The 16,989-nt window shown below is 38.9% G+C and overlaps 1 protein-coding gene across 1 annotated transcript; it reads left to right on the top strand.

Moving 5' to 3' along the window:
• Window positions 1-6,415: 6,415 nt before the first annotated feature.
• On the top strand, window positions 6,416-13,276 carry LOC139168357 (adipogenesis regulatory factor-like). The gene is made up of 3 exons (XM_070753932.1): window positions 6,416-6,544; window positions 10,575-10,637; window positions 12,977-13,276. Exons 1-3 carry the CDS (start codon window positions 6,484-6,486, stop codon window positions 13,108-13,110), a joined length of 258 nt encoding a protein of 85 aa, XP_070610033.1. The 5' UTR covers window positions 6,416-6,483; the 3' UTR covers window positions 13,111-13,276.
• The last annotated feature ends 3,713 nt before the right edge of the window (window positions 13,277-16,989 follow it).

Below are 16,989 nucleotides of genomic sequence, written 5' to 3'. Positions count from 1 at the left end.
GACATCAACACCTTTGAAAACGTCCAAAGATATTTCATCAGAAGAGCCCTTCACTCCTCCACTAGAAACAGAATATCCTACGAAAATAGACTAACAATCCTGGGTCTAGAAAGCTTAGAACTACGGCGCCTAAAACACAATTTAAGTATTGCCCACAAGATCATATGCTGCAACGTCCTACCGGTCAATGACTACTTCAGTTACAACTGCAACAACAGAAGAGCACACAACAGATTCAAACTTAATATTAACCGCTCCAAACTTGACTGTAAAAAAATATGACTTTAACAATCGAGTTGTCGAAGCGTGGAACTCATTACCGGACTCAGTAGTGTCAACCCCTAACCCCCAACATTTCTCCCTTAGACTCTCCACGATTGACCTCTCCAGGTTTCTAAGAGGTCAGTAAGGGGCGTACATAAGTGCACTAGTGTGCCTTTCGTCCCCTGTCCAATTGTCTTTCCTTTATCTCATATATCATATATATTTTCTTCCTTTCATATATCTTCTCCTCTATTTTTACATATTTTCTTTATATATATTACTTCATGTCTGTTCTCTTCCATATGTATTGTGTATTGGGCAAATGAATGAATGAATGAATGAATGAATGAATGAATGAATGAATGAATAAATAAATAAATAAATAAGTAGTGATTAAATTTCAGTGATTGGATTTTGGTTGCTCAAATATGAGTCCACTTAATAAAGTGAACAGTACCAGCCCACTCAATTCTCAATGTTGTCCCAAGCTGCGAAAGACTGTTTTTAATAAGATTTTGGCCACAGGATTCTTCTTATTTTGGATATAACTTTTATTTTTTTGTCTCCACCCTTACAAAATCACATACCTTCAGATTTCAATATAATGCAATGTAGTATCAATCACCAAATTCTTAATTAAAATTCTTAATTATATATCTATTTTGTTCCGATATACATTATTTATCTTGTGCTTCCTCCTTTTCTAATTTTGTCATCTGGATTTCAAAGATTGTTTTCTGTCCTCATTTAAGTTCAAAACGCTATTAGCTATCAAAAATTCTATTGGCTATTTGCTTTTTTAAAAAATAAATCTATACCATAGTGCTTCCGTCCATTTCTTATATTTTTACTCATCTCATTCATGTTTTTAACCCCCATTTTAATATAACTGCCCTTTAAGAGGAAAGATCCAAATTTACTTCTCTTCAAACAACAAAAAATATCAATTAATATCAGCTAGTTCAGGGGTTCTTCCTGTTTTTGTCGGCAAACTGTTAGCAATTCTTCCTATGGCTGGCTTTAGTGATTTTTGCAGGATTGTTTTTTTTGGGTAGGGGTGATATATCTCATTTAACTTAGTGCTTCACTTAATAAAAGTGTTTTATTCTGTTTTTGTCTACAGACTTTTTTTAATCCAGAGTTTAAAGGACCATTAAAGCCCTGAACTGATTTGATTAATTTTGGCAAGCTCTTTCCCATTCTATGTTGCCTGCCAATTTTGTCAGAATCTGCTTAGAAGCAAATAAAAAAGATACAGCCTTTTGTGTTTATTTGTGCTAGGTAGTAAGTTGATCATGCTGTTTTTGTTTAGATAATAATGTTGTGATTGCAAAAACAATCAAGTTGGACAGATTTGACCAACAATACATCAGACTTTTGTAACATTATTTTTTTATTATTATTTTTCTCAAACAAACATAACAAACACAACATATAACATTTAGTGGAGCTACAGTCGCTCCGCTCAAAATAGAAGTCTTCATTATATAAAAAGAAGAAAGATCTTATTATAAGACACTACATAAAAACACATCTAAAAGTTTATAAGGATAGATATAGAGATTCTTAATTTGTAGATTAAATCAAACTAAAATAAAGAAGATAAGAGAAAAAGAAGTTACATTTATATTATAGATAATCAAAATCTAATACGCTTTTACTATTAAGTTCAAATTTTCAAAGTAATATAACAACAAGCGTATCTCTTTTTCTTTTTATCCCACCAAGTATATACCTTCTGCCAGATATCATAAAATTCTGAGTCTTCTTGATTATTTAACATTCTAAGTTAGAATTCTGTAGTCTTTTCACATTCCTATTTAAAGTTACAGATTAAAGCTGAATTATTGCAACAATTTCCAGCCAGTCTTTTGAGGCATAAGGAATTGTTTTGTGACTTACAAAGTAGATACTAGTTCGTAAAACATGGACTAAACAGAGTTTCCCCAAATATAAATGTCAAGAAACTTAGATTGACAGTAGAAATGGATTTCTCATCTTTCCATTCCCTGGCTGACTTGGGCTACATGGACATTGTTCCAAGTAATGATATGTGGAGGGGCTGACTTGTTCTTCCGGTCTTACGTTCCTCTTTGTTTATAGAAGAAAAGAAAGATAAGGATTCCACAACAGAAGTTTAGAATTCCAAATTCCAAAAGGCGAATTTCAAAGAAAACCAATTAGGTAGTTCGGAAAAAATAGAATGTTGGGCAGTTCGCTACTTTTCAAAGCTTCTGCTGAAACGCCATACCGCACAGATAGCTGCGTTCTTCAATCTCATGCCATTTTAATTCCGTCTAGCAACCAAGCGCAGAAACAAAAGTCTAAAATACCATTCAGGCACTCTCCACTTACCACCATAGACAGGAAATCCCATCTTCCCCTCTGAAGGTAACTCCTCCAACTCTCTTTCCAGATGGAATCATTCGGCTACCATCCCAGCGTTGCGTAGTCTCCGTAGCTGTGTCGGAACAGGCATGGCTGCCTGTCCGGCTTCACCACAGCCAGTGCGAGACAAGCCAGTTCATCCAGCGGGGCATGCCAGCCCCTGCCAGGCCCCTGGCGGTGTCCCATGCATCACTCTCCCTGCAGGAGAGATCCGGTCTGGTCCAAAAGGACCAGAATCCCCAGGCAATGGGTCTCGGGGACATTCCCAGGCAAGAGGGAATAATCCCCAGTTCTGTGGCCATGAGACCCCACCCCCCAATTTCCTTGGTTACAGATTTCCTTTACTTCATTTGATCTCATTTACTGCAATTTACCAATTTAGCATTTGGACTTATACACCGCTTCATAATGCTTTTACAGCCCTCTCTAAGTGGTTGACAGAATCAGCATATCGCCACAAACAATCTGGATCCTCATTTTACCATCCTTGGTGTTCTGTTGGGCTCTCTGGTAGAATCCTCCCAAAAATTCACAGGTACAAATTTCAGACAAACACACGTTTGAAAATTCAAAACAATGTTCTTTATAAGGAAAATTCACTTAACCCAAGCCCTCTTTTGGTACAGCAAAGAGCACTGGTCTCCAACCAAACTGGTAATTTGTACAAGTCCCTTATCAGTTCTGTGATACTTATCTTGCAGCTGTGAGGCAATTCACAGTCCTTCTTCTTTTACAAAGTGAAACACCCTTTGCTCTGGTTTAGTTTCAAAGTGGGGAAAAATCAGTACACAAAAGGTCAAAGTCAGTAAAGCAGTCACGAAACAGCCTCACTAATCACCACAGCCCCACCCAACCACAGGTGGCCTCATTTTCTTTTATAATAATCTTTCAGTTGTTGTTGCCTATGCATCGCTCTCCGCATGCGTGGCTGTATCATTAACTCTTGTTCTGAATCCAAGGAGGAGCTGGATAATTGATCACCTTCTGAGCTGTCTGCCACACTCTCCTCCTCCCTGTCACTCATGTCTTCTTGGTCAGAGGAGCCTTCATCAGCAGATTCCACCGGGGGCAAAACAGGCCTGCAGCATGTGGGTGTCTCCCCCACATCCACAGTCCTTGGGGCAGGAGCTGGGCCAGAGCTAACCACAACACTTGGAAGGATGGAAGGCTGAGTCAACCTTGTACTGGCCAAGATCGAACTGCTGGAGTGAGAAGTGAGTTAGTCTGCAATACCGCATTCAAACCACTGCCCCTAATCACTGCTTTTCTAGCATAAAAATGACATTAGAAGCTGAAAATGAACCCTTAAGCAGAAAGGGAAAGAAAAAAAGCTATTTAAATATGTTAAAGGGTTAAATAAGGTTCAGGAGGGAAGTGTTTTTAATAGGAAAGTGAACACAAGAACAAGGGGACACAATCTGAAGTTAGTTGGGGGAAAGATCAAAAGCAATGTGAGGAAATATTATTTCACTGAAAGAGTAGTAGATCCTTGGAACAAACTTCCAGCAGACGTGGTTGGTAAATCCACAGTAACTGAATTTAAACATGCCTGGGATAATCATATATCCATCCTAAGATAAAACACAGGAAATAGTATAAGGGCAGACTAGATGGACCATGAGGTCTTTTTCTGCCGTCAGTCTTCTATGTTTCTATGTTTCTATGTTTCTATGAGAAAGCTGTTTTAAGAAAATATAACTGGTGAACTCCTTGTGCCAAAATCTATGTTTATGAGGGCTAATCCGGCCTTCAGTCATAATTGAACTGGAAAAGTTGCATTAGTTAGTGAAAGTCAAAAACAAGGAATCCGAGACCAGCCTTTCAACTTGGGCCTTACAGTAAGATTTATTAGTTTTAAAAGGCACTGCTTAATTTTTTCTGATTTTTGTCTCCCAAATGTAAAATTTGCCGCTTTGGGAATTCTGTAAGTCCCTCTGATTTCTGGTTAAGTTGATAAATGTATTTAATTATTGCTCTTTGGAAAAGTGTTAGATAAACACCTTGTCACTTGACAGTGAGATCTGAACTGCTGAACTACAGCTAGCAGTTAGCTGAAGTAGCTAACCACTAACCACTGCATCACAGCGGCTCTTATACAGGGGATGGACAAAAAAATGGAAACACCTGACTTTCTTGCGATTGCAAGACCGCAGCTCCTAAAATCACTGCAGAGCTCAATAGACATGTAGAGCACCCAGTTTCCACAAAAACTGTTCAAAGGGAGCTTCACAAATCTGGATTCTACGGAAGAGCTGCAAGGGCAGCTTATAACATGTTAGCAATAGCACTTTTTTTTTTAACAGAGCCAGCCTATTGCCCCCACAATCCGGGTCCTCATTTTACCCACCTCGGAAGGATGGAAGGCTGAGTCAATCTTGAGCCGGTGATGAGATTTGAACCGCTGACCTGCAGATCTACAGTCAGCTTCAGTGGACCTGCAGTACAGCACTCTACCTGCTGCGCCGCCCCCGCTGAATATCACCCATCACTGGTTTATCAGATCTTTTATCAATCAGATCTTTTATCATCCCCCCCCCTTTCCCACAATATATATTACTAAACAATGTCGCTTGGCAGGACCCAGGGGAAGAGCCTTCTCTGTGGCAGCCCCGGCCCTCTGGAACCAACTCCCCCCAGAGATTAGAATTGCCCCCACCCTCCTTGCCTTTCGTAAGCTACTTAAAAATCCCCCTCTGTCGTCAGGCATGGGGGAATTGAGATATTCTTTCCCCCTAGGCCTTTACAATTCTATGCATGGTATGTATGTATGTATGTTTGGTTTTTATATTAATGGGTTTTTAATCGTTTTTAGTATTGGATTACTATTGCCTTCCGTAAGCTCCTTAAAACCCACCTTTGTCATCAGGCATGGGGGAACTGAGACATCTCCCCCGGGCATATACAAATTATGCATGGTATGTTTGTATGTATGTTTGCTTAGTAAATGGGTTTTTAAAAATATTTTAAATTATACTTATTAGATATGTCATGAATTGTTTTGTTTTGTTGTGAGCCGCCCCGAGTCTCCGGAGAGGGGCAGCATACAAATCCAATAAATAAATAGATAGATAGATAGATAGATAGATAGATAGATAGATAGATAGATAGATAGATAGATAGATAGATAGATAGATAGATAAACAAATAAACAAATAAACAAATAAACAAATAAATAAATAAATAATAGATGGATGGATGGATGTAAGTATGTAAGTATGTAAGTATGTATGTGTGTGTATATATATATATATGTGTGTGTGTGTGTGTGTGTGAAATGTATATATAATGTTGGATCACTCTGGTATATTGAAGGAACGTCACAGCTCTTTTTTGCCTCTAGGCCCAACCCAGGACCATTTCAAGGCAGTTCATTTATTTATAGCCGACAACTATATTCTGTATGTCTCAAATTTTTTTTAGCTGGAATTTTAAAATTAAGGGAGACTAGGATGGTCCTATTTCGGCCTTGTTCTGGCCTCATCAGCTAGCCAGTAATATATATTGTGGCTGTAGAATCCCCAAGACGTAAACTTGCCACTGGAAATATTTTTGAAAAGCCAACCCTCTGGACAAAAATCCTTCTCATTCTGCAGCGATGGAAAACTACTATTTGAACTTACCACACCCTCTTCCTCCAAAAAGAGAATACTGTAATTTCAAACATCCCTGCTTTGCTTTTGAAACTGGAAAATAGTTGCCCAACAAGAGCTTCTCCACGTGCCCTTTGGGAGGGGTTCTCTGCTATATAAACTCCAAGAGATCTGCAAACCCCACACGGCTCCATTTGACAACTGAGAATTTACTGCTGAGCAGACCCAACGGACAGAAATCATGTTTAAATTCAGCTCTTCTGACGAAACATCCAAGATAGGCAACACTGCCCAGGCTGCAGGTAAATGGACGCTGATTTCTCCTCTTGTCGTTCTGGGGTCTTTTTAAATGACCTGGTTTCATCTCTTGCTTTCCTGGATGGAGAATTTGCTTCTAACCTCAACATGGTGTTGGTACTCACGTCTAGCTGGCTTCATCTGGAGAATGAGTCAACCTGGAGTAGTACAGGACGGGAGGCCCCCAAAGAGTGGAGAGTTCCAAGCCAAATTGGGAAAGCTACCAAGACCTCCCGGAAATAGACAATGGGCAACCTTAGGTGGCACAGCCAAGAAAAATAAATAAATGTGTCAAGTCATCAGATTTATTTCCAGGGGGCAAAAAAAAAAAATAGGTTTGCTTGGAGAAGGAGAACAACTTGCTTGGCAGGCAAAAAGTTCCTGATTTGTCCAATAACAGCAGTATGGAAACGTTTATATGTAAGGAAGTGGCCTTTAAATAAAAGGAACTGGGACATTTTTCCATATGTGTATTTTTGGGGAGACTCAGATAACGCCAGATAAGGAGACATGCTTGCCAAACAATTTAATTTAAATAGGTAAAGGGGTAGCTTATATACACGGCTCAAAAATAAATAAAGGGAACAATCAAACAACACATCCTAGATCTGAATGAATGAAATATTCTCATTGAATACTTTGTTCTGTACAAAGTTGAATGTGCACAACAGCCTGTGAAATGGATTGTCCATCAGTGTTGCTTCCAAAGTGGACAGTTGGATTTCACAGAAGTTTGATTTACTTGGAATTATATTGTGTTGTTTATTGTGTTGTGTTGTTCCCTTTATTTTTTTTTGAGAAGTATATTTTTCCTTGCTGATTTTTTTCATACAGCTTGATTCAACACACGGAACTTGCCTTCCTTCTTTCTTTCCTTCTTCCTTTCTTTCTTTCTTTCTTCTTTCCTTCCTTCTTTCCTTCCTTCCTTCTTTCCTTCCTTCTTTCCTTCTTTCCCTCCTTCCTTCTTTCCTTCTTTCCTTCCGTCCTTCCTTCTGTCCTTCTTTCCTTCCTTCTTTCCTTCCTTCCTTCCTTCTTTCCTTCCTTACTTCCTTTCTTTCCTTCCTTCTTTCCTTCTTATCTTCCTTTTTTCCTTCTTTCCTTCTTTCCTTCTTTCCTTCTTTCCTTCTTTCCTTCCTTCCTTCCTTCTTTCCTTCCTTCTTTCCTTCCTTCCTTCCTTCCTTCCTTCCTTCCTTCCTTCCTTCCTTCCTTCCTTGGGATCTTTTGTTTCTTCACCATTGATGTCCTCAGTTCCTTTCTTCTTGTGGCATCTTGGGATGGGGAGAAGTGAAAAGGAGTAGGGAAAAAAAAAAGAGGGCTCTGCAGGGAATCATTTTATAGGCCTGGTCTTTTATGTGAGCATTTAGGGGAGGGGAGGAGTACAAAAAAAGCTCTGCCATTTCCCCCCAAGGTTTTTTTTTAGGGGATGGAGTGGTGTGTGTGTTTGTGTATGCGCAGTAGTTTTAGTGAGCTTGCATTATATTATTATTATTATTATTATTATTATTATTATTATTATTATTATTATTATTATCATCATCATCATCATCATTATCATCATCATCATCATCATTATTATTATTATTATTATTATTTAGACTTGTATGCCGTCCCTCTCCAAAGACTCGGGGCGGCTCACAGAACACAATACAGAAACAATATATGTACAAATCTAATAATTAAAAACTATAAGCTAAAATCCCATTACGTTAAAAGGCAGCCAATAACTCAATCCCATCCACACATAAAATGTAATGGTCAGAAAAGGGGGGGGGCATGATCTAACTGCCCCAAGCCTGACGACATAGGTGGGTCTTGAGGCTCTTGCGAAAGGCGAGGAGGATGGGGGCAGTGCGAATCTCCGGAGGGAGCTGGTTCCAGAGGGCCAGGGCCACCCCAGAGAAGGCTCTTCCCCTAGACCATTGTCTGGTCGACGGGACCTGGAGAAGGCCGGCTCTGTGGGACCTAATCGGCCGCTGGGATTTGTGCAGCAGAGGGCGGTCCCGAGTGTGTGGTCCCCTCACAATATTTTGCATGTGCAGAAAGAAAAATAGAAACATAGAAACATAGAAGACCGACGGCAGAAAAAGACCTCATGGTTCATCTAGTCTGCCCTTATACTATTTCCTGTATTTTATCTTAGGATGGATATATGTTTATCCCAGGCATGTTTAAATTCAGTTACTGTGGATTTACCAACCACGTGTGCTGGAAGTTTGTTCCAAGGATCTACTACTCTTTCAGTGAAATAATATTTCCTCACGTTGCTTTTGATCTTTCCCCCAACTAACTTCAGATTGTGCCCCCTTGTTCTTGTGTTCACTTTCCTATTAAAAACACTTCCCTCCTGGACCTTATTTAACCCTTTAACATATTTAAATGTTTCGATCATGTCCCCCCTTTTCCTTCTGTCCTCCAGACTATACAGATTGAGTTCATTAAGTCTTTCCTGATACGTTTAATGCTTATGACCTTCCACCATTCTTGTAGCCCGTCTTTGGACCCGTTCAATTTTGTCAATATCTTTTTGTAGGTGAGGTCTCCAGAACTGAACACAGTCTTCCAAATGTGGTCTCACCAGCGCTCTATATAAGGGGATCACAATCTCCCTCTTCCTGCTTGTTATACCTCTAGCTATGCAGCCATATAACTGAAGCTACGTGCGCAGCGCAGCTTTTGCTACCGGTGTGGGGTTTTTTACTGTATCGGTAGCAACCTGCTGCTGATGACTAACCATTTCAGATGCTGAAGGCACCACGCCCAGGAAGATTTTAAAAATCAGAGGACAAATATGTGCATTGAATAGAAACCCAAGGAGTGTTTTAACAAAGAATTTCTTGTTTATTAGAAACTGAGAATGTTTGGTTTTGGTCTTTATTCTCCCAGAACGGTGTCACCCTAAAGCGTTATCTTGTCTTTTATTCTCTCTTTTTAAAAAACCCCCAAAGGTGTGGTTGAGAAAGTTGAAAGACCCACTGACACATAACATTCTGTAGCTTTCCACTCAAGTCTTGTCAAGTGACCAGGTGTTATTTTAAACTTTTCCAAAGAACAATAATTACATACATTCTTTTAAAAAAATGTATTTATTGATTTTGCAGATTAAAAAGAAAAACAACATGGTATTTTTTTTTTACAGATCCATACCACCTTTCCTTATATTTCTTACATTATAATATTTCATTATGGTTATTTACGGTATATTTCATAATGATGTATTACATACCTTGATATGCATTTACCATCTGACCAGGAATCAAGGTGACTTACAGAATTCCCAAAGCGGAAAATTTTACATTTGGAGACAAAAATCAGAAAGAATTAAGCAGTGCCTTTTAAAAATAATAAATCTTACTATAAGGCCCAAGTTGAAAGGCTGATCTTGGATTCCTTGTTTTTGACTTTCACTGACTAATGCAACTTTTCCAGAGTTCAATTATGACTGAAGACACAGCATTCTCGTAGCTTTTTTCCCCCTTTCTGCTTAAAGGTTCATTCTCAGCCTCTAACATCTTTTTTTTGAGAATTTCTGCTAAGTTATGAATGGGTGCGTTATATATCTATACATTTGTTTTCGTAGGTTTTCATGGGTACAGGTATGATGGTCTTGGTATATTCAGGTTTCTTCCCTTGTAGGATTTAGAAATTTCTGGCGACGTTGTATAAAATCAGCTGTCTTCAATGCAGATTTTAACATGCTGACGACCTTAGAAGAAGACTAACTAAAGCTTAGTTATTTTTGATTATTTTTAATAAATTTTAAACGTTCCAGAGATCTCAATGGGTGTTGCCTCTTCATTTATAAATATACCCAGAACTTGCATTGTATGTATGTAGGTAGGTAGGTATGTATGTATGTATGTATGTATGTATGTATGTATGTATGTATATATGTATGCATGTATCTTACTAAATAGACCTTTCTAAATAGCGTTGTTCTTGCTCATTTGGCTATTGTTATTTTAAAAATGTAAAATGAACGGCTCTAGGCAACTGGTGTTCGATTGCTGTCATTTATGCTCTTGTTTATGATTGCAGTTAATACAGCAGGGCAGACTGTGCAACACGTTTTGGATCAGGTGACAGAAACTGGTCAGAAAGGTAAGACAGACACTTTATCTTAAGTTAAGGAGGAGAAGCGCCTTCGCTTTTACGATAAAATAAAATGGTACATTCCACACACACACACCCAATTTTGGAGCAGCTTGCCTCCTGTACAGACTTGTAATGAGAAAAGTCAGATTTGATCTTGCTTATTTATTTATTATTTATTTATTTATTCGATTATTTTATTTTATTTATTTATTTATTTATTAGATTTGTATGCTTCCCCTCTCCGCAGACTTGGGGCGGCTAACAACAGTAAAAAGACAACGTAAACAAATCTAATATCAAAAAATCTAAAACCCCCAATTTAAGAGATCAGTCATACATACAGTCATACCATACATAAATTCTATAAGCCTAGGGGGAAGGGAATATTTCAATTCCCCCATGCCTGATGACAGAGGTGGGTTTTTAAGAGCTTATGAAAGGCAAGGAGGGTGGGGGCAACTCTGATATCTGGGGGGAGTTGGTTCCATAGGGTCGGGGCCACCACAGAGAAGGCTCTTCCCCTGGGTCCCACCAGATGACATTGTTTAGTCGACGGGACCAACTCTGTGGGACCTAACTGGTCGCTGGGATTCGTGTGGCAGAAGGCGGTCCCGGAGATATTTGGGACCGATGCCATGAAGGGCTTTATAGGTCATAACCAACACTTTGAATTGTGACCGGAAACCAATCGGCAACCAATGCAGACTGCGGAGTGTTGGTGTGACATGGGCATATTTAGGAAAGCCCATGATTGCTCTCGCAGCTGCATTCTGCATGATCTGAAGTTTCCGAACACTTTTCTAAGGTAGCCCCATGTAGAGAGCGTTACAGTAGTCGAGCCTCGAGGTGATGAGGGCATGAGTGACTGTGAGCAGTGAGTCCCGGTCCAAATAGGGCCACAACTGGTGCACCAGGCGAACCTGGGCAAACGCTCCCCTCGCCACAGCTGAAAGGTGTTTCTCTAATGTGAGCTGTGGATCGAGGAGGACGCCCAAGTTGCGGACCCTGAGGGGGTTAATAATTCCCCCCCCCCAGGGTAATGGACGGACAGATGGAATTGTCCTTGGGAGGCAAAACCCACAGCCACTCCGTCTTATCAGGGTTGAGTTTAAGTCTGTTGACACCAGACTCAGGGTGGATTACAACATGTTAGCAATAGCACTTTTTAAACAGAGACAGCCCTCAATTTACCCATCTTGGGAGGATGGAAGGCTGAGTCAACCTTGAGCCTTTGATATGATTTGAACCGCTGACCTGCAGATCTAAAGTCAGCTTTAGTGGCCTGCAGTACTGCAATCTACTTGATGCGCCACCTCGGCTCTTAATGCTTGTAATAAATTTGTCTTTAGCTAGCTTATATTAGGGGTCAGTAACCGGCAGCTCTGGAGCCCAGTAATGAGCTGCTGCCCCCATGGAGATAGTAAGTTTATGCACTACTTATTGAATTCTTAATAGTTTTGTTATCGTTCTTCCTTCTCTACTACCTTAGTATGATCCTTAATTACTTTTAAAGTAGGAAATAATTAAATAGTATGTTTTTACCCATAAATGCTTTAGTCATTTTAATCATTATCTAGAACTGAATTTTTATAGCAATTTAAAATTTGAGCTACTTGCCTAATCTGTTATCCTACTGAATCTTGTGGGTTCAACACAAAACTTAAAAATGTGACTGTGCTCCTCAACAAATAACACTGTCTATCATTTGTCCTTTTTGTGGCTATTCAAATAATGTGACTTAACTGAAAAAAAGTCCAAGCACCAATTTGAAAACTTATTTTGATTGGTAGGCCACTCCCACCCAGTCACATGACCTTTAAGCCACCCCCCGGTCACATGACTGTCAAGCCACTCCTTCCCGGTCACATGACCATCAAACCACACCCACAAAATAAGCCATGCCCAGAGTGGCAGCAAAAATTTGGGAAATTTCAGGAAATGTCAATTTTGCTATTTTACTTATTTATTTATTTATTGAATTTGTATGCCGCCCCTCTCCGCAGACTCAAGGCGGCTCACAACAGCAACAGAAAACAATATATAATACAAATTCAATAAGCTAAAAATCCATAATTTAAAAAACATGCAGACAACATACCATACATAAACAGTATAGGCCTGGGGAAGATATTTCAGTTCCCCCATGCCTGATGGCAGAGGTGGATCTTAAGGAGTTTGCGGAAGGCAAGGAGGGTGGGGGCAGTTCTAATCTCAGGGGGGAGCTGGTTCCAGAGGGTCGGGGCCACCACAGAGAAGGCTCTTCCCCTGGGACCCGCCAAACGGGGAGGCAAAGTTGTATATTAAAGACCTTTAACCATCTTGTGATTTCCCTTTTTTAAAAAAAGTTATTGATGACACCTGCAAAACAGCACAAGATACTGGTGAAAAAGCCATGCAGAATGTCACAGGAAAGATAACATCGTGTTTTGGCAAGAGCGGAGAGAAGAAGGAGGAAGAAAAAAAGACCGTTCCAAGCTAAATGGGCTGGTTTTCCCCTTTGGCTTGTTTGGTGCAATTTAAATGATCCAACTTATCTTATTACGCATTGGAAATTAACTTCCCCTGACTACCCTATTACATGTACTCCTTCATTGAAGTTTAAATTATACATGGCCTAAATTTTGTCGCTGTATGAAGCATTAAAAAAAAAATCTGTTTCAAAGTGAACTGGTGACAGCTTGTTTCTGATCATTGCTTTCCGTGATTATTTATTTATTTTATTTATTTATTGGATTTGTAAACTTATTTACTTACTTACTTATTTATTTATTTACTTATTTACTTACTTACTTATTTACTTACTTACTTACTTATTTAGTTACTTACTTACTTACTTACTTATTTATTTATTTACTTACTTATTTACTTACTTATTTATTTACTTACTTACTTACTTACTTATTTACTTACTTACTTACTTACTTACTTACTTACTTACTTACATCTATCTATCTATCTATCTATCTATCTATCTATCCATCCATCCATCCATCCATCCATCCATCCATCCATCCATCCATCCATCCATCCATCCATCCATCCATCCATCCATCCATCCATCATTTATTTATTTATTTATTTATTTATTTATTTATTTATTTATTTATTTATTTATTTATTTATTTATTTATTTATTTATTTATTTATTTATTTATTTATTTATTTATTTATTTATTTATTTATTTATTGGATTTGTATGCCGCCCCTCTCCGTAGACTCGGGGCGGCTAACAACAATGATAAAAACAGCATGTAACAATCCAACTCAATAGTAAAATAACTAAAAAAACCCTTATTATAAAAACCAAACATACATACAGACATACCATGCGTAAATTGTAAAGGCCTAGGGGGAAAGAATATCTCAGTTCCCCCATGACTGACGGCAGAGGTGGGTTTTAAGAAGCTTACAAAAGGCAAGGAGGGTGGGGGCAATTCTAATCTCTGGGGGGGGAGTTGGTTCCAAAGGGCCGGGGCCGCCACAGAGAAGGCTCTTCCCCTGGGTCCCGCCAAACGACATTGTTTAGTTGACGGGACCCGGAGAAGTCAGCAGAAGGCGGTCCCTGAGATAATCTGGTCCAGTGCCATGAAGGGCTTTATAGGTCATAACCAACATATCCTGCTGAGTGAAGACCAAATTGTACAATGAACAGCTAAGGCAATTTATTTTATTTATTTATTTTCTCCAATACACAATGAGGGTTTTAGTGGGTATATATCTATATACACATAGTAAAATACACAATGAAGGTTATAGAGGAGATACTCATAGTAAAATATATCTAAGAAATAATAGAAAAGAAGATATAGTAATAGAACATATCAATGAAAGAATAGAAGAAGAGATATAGGAATAGAAGAAAGGTATAGGAGATATAGGAGAGCAATAGGACAGGGGACGGAAGGCATTCTAGTGCACTTGTACTCGCCCTTATTGACCTCTTAGGAATCTGGATAGGTCAACCGTAGATAATCTAAGGGTAAAGTGTTGGGGGTTTGGGGATGACACTATGGCGTCCGGTAATGAGTTCCACGCTTCGACAACTCAGTTACTGAAGTCATATTTTTTACAGTCAAGTTTGGAGCGATTAATATTAAGTTTAAATCTCTTGTGTGCTCTTGTGTTGTTGTGGTTGAAGCTGAAGTAGCTGCTGACAGGCAGGACGTTGCAACATATGACCTTGTGGGTAATAATTGTCTAGAACTAATCTTTTATAGCAATGAAAGAAAATTGAGCTACTTGCCTAATCTGTGATCGTACTGAACCTTTTGGGGTCAGTACAAAACCTTAAAATGTGACTGTGCTCCTCAACTAATAGTGCTGTCTATCATTTGTCCCTTTTTGCGGCTATTCAAATAATGTGACTTAATCAACTGAAAGAGTCCTAGCACCTATTTGAAAACTTATTTTGGTTGCTAAGCCACTCCCACCTAGTCACATGACCTTTAAGCCACCTCTGTTCTGGAGACCTCACCTACAAAAAGATATTGACCCTGTGTTCAGTTCTGGAGACCTCACCTACAAAAAGATATTGATAAAATTGAACGGATCCAAAGACGGGCTACAAGAATGGTGCACGGTCTTAAGCATAAAACGTATCAGGAAAGACTTTGTGAACTCAATCTGTATAGTCTGGAGGACAGAAGGGAAAGGGAACATTTAAATATGTTAAAGGGTTAAATAAGGTTCAGGAGGGAAGTGTTTTTAACAGGAAAGTGAACACAAGAACAAGGGGGACACAATCTGAAGTTAGTTGGGGGAAAGATTAAAAGCAACGTGAGAAAATATTATTTTACTGAAAGAGTAGTAGATGCTTGGAACAAACTTCCAGCAGACGTGGTTGGTAAATCCACAATAACTGAATTTAAACATGCCTGGGATAAACATAGATCCATCCTAAGATAAAATACAAAAAATAGTATAAGAGCAGACTAGATGGATCATGAGGTCTTGTTTCTATGTTTCTATGCGCCTTATAGACTGAATACAGTACAACAATTTTTGGCCTCTCGAATAATGGGTGTTATAATTAAATCGAATAATGAATAATTATCCTCTAGGCTACAGTATCCAATTCCTTCAGCTCTGCGTGAATGAGGGATGATTGATAGTTTTTTTTTTTTTAAAAATGAAAATAGTTTTCATTGCTATATAAACATTAAAAACAAAGCACAAAATAAGAAGTTAAAACACCAGAAAAAAGAGGAAAAAACACAAAAAAGACAAATCAACATTATAAAAACTATACCATAATACTATACTATAAAACTTGGCATTTACTATATGAGTGGCTTGACAAAAGGAAACAAAACGATGTATGAAATTTGAAGAAATATTTATAAATAATAATAAAGAATAAGATAATGTACAATATTAATACTAAAATCAAGGAATATGTATATGAATAATGGGTGTTATAATTAAATTTCCAACTGATGTAAAATAAATAAGTTAACAAAGGAAATCTTAAAGCATAGGAGTCAATATGTGTCCCATAATAGGATTAATAGATATCTATGTATATTTGTTGTGTAAGCAGTGTTTCCCAACCTTGGCAACTTGAAGCTATCTGGACTTCAACTCCGTCAGTCTTCTATGTTTCTAAGCCACCCCAGTCATCTGTCAAGCCACTCCTACCTGGTCACATGACTATCAAGCCACACCCACACAATAAGGACAGCGTGATAGTAAAAATTTTTGCAGCCCTTCAATGTAGAGCTGGAATAATTTCCACATCAGTGGAAGGCAGCATTTACTATTTCTGATTACTATTTTCATTTTGAATGGTAAGTCGCTTAAAGTAACAGTGTTTTGAGTTGGGTAGCCATATAGGTTCGTTGAAAAAAATAAATGTGAATCAAATGTCCACATATTTATTACTTCTTTTGGAGCTCAGGTTGCTACTGTCAAACAGAGGGGTGGGTGCAATGGCATTCTTCATTTTAAATACAGTGGTTCGTTCCATGACCAGGTTCTTAAGTAGAAAAGTTTGTAAGAAGCATTTTTTCCCATAGGAATCAATGTAAAAGCAAATAATGTGAGCGATTGGAGAAACCACAGGGAGGGTGGAGGCCCTGTTTCCTCCCAGGAGATTCCTAGAGAGGCCCCACGGAGGCTTCCCCCCGCCTTTTCCAGCCCTATTTCCTCACATGAGATTCCTAGAGGCCCCACGGAGGCTTCTCCCCACCTTTTCCGGCCCTGTTTGCTCCCATGAGATTCCTAGAGGCCCCACGGAGGCTTCTCCCCGCCTTTTCCGGCTGTTTCCTCCCAGGAGATTCCTAGAGAGGCCCCAAGGAGGCTTCTCCCCACCTTTTGCGGCCGTTTCCTCCAGGAGATTCCTAGAGAGGCCCCACGGAGG

The sequence above is a fragment of the Erythrolamprus reginae genome, chromosome 5 (assembly GCF_031021105.1).
Source record: "Erythrolamprus reginae isolate rEryReg1 chromosome 5, rEryReg1.hap1, whole genome shotgun sequence".
NCBI classification, from domain to species: domain Eukaryota; kingdom Metazoa; phylum Chordata; class Lepidosauria; order Squamata; family Dipsadidae; genus Erythrolamprus; species Erythrolamprus reginae.
This window is presented reverse-complemented; position numbering and strand designations above follow the sequence as displayed.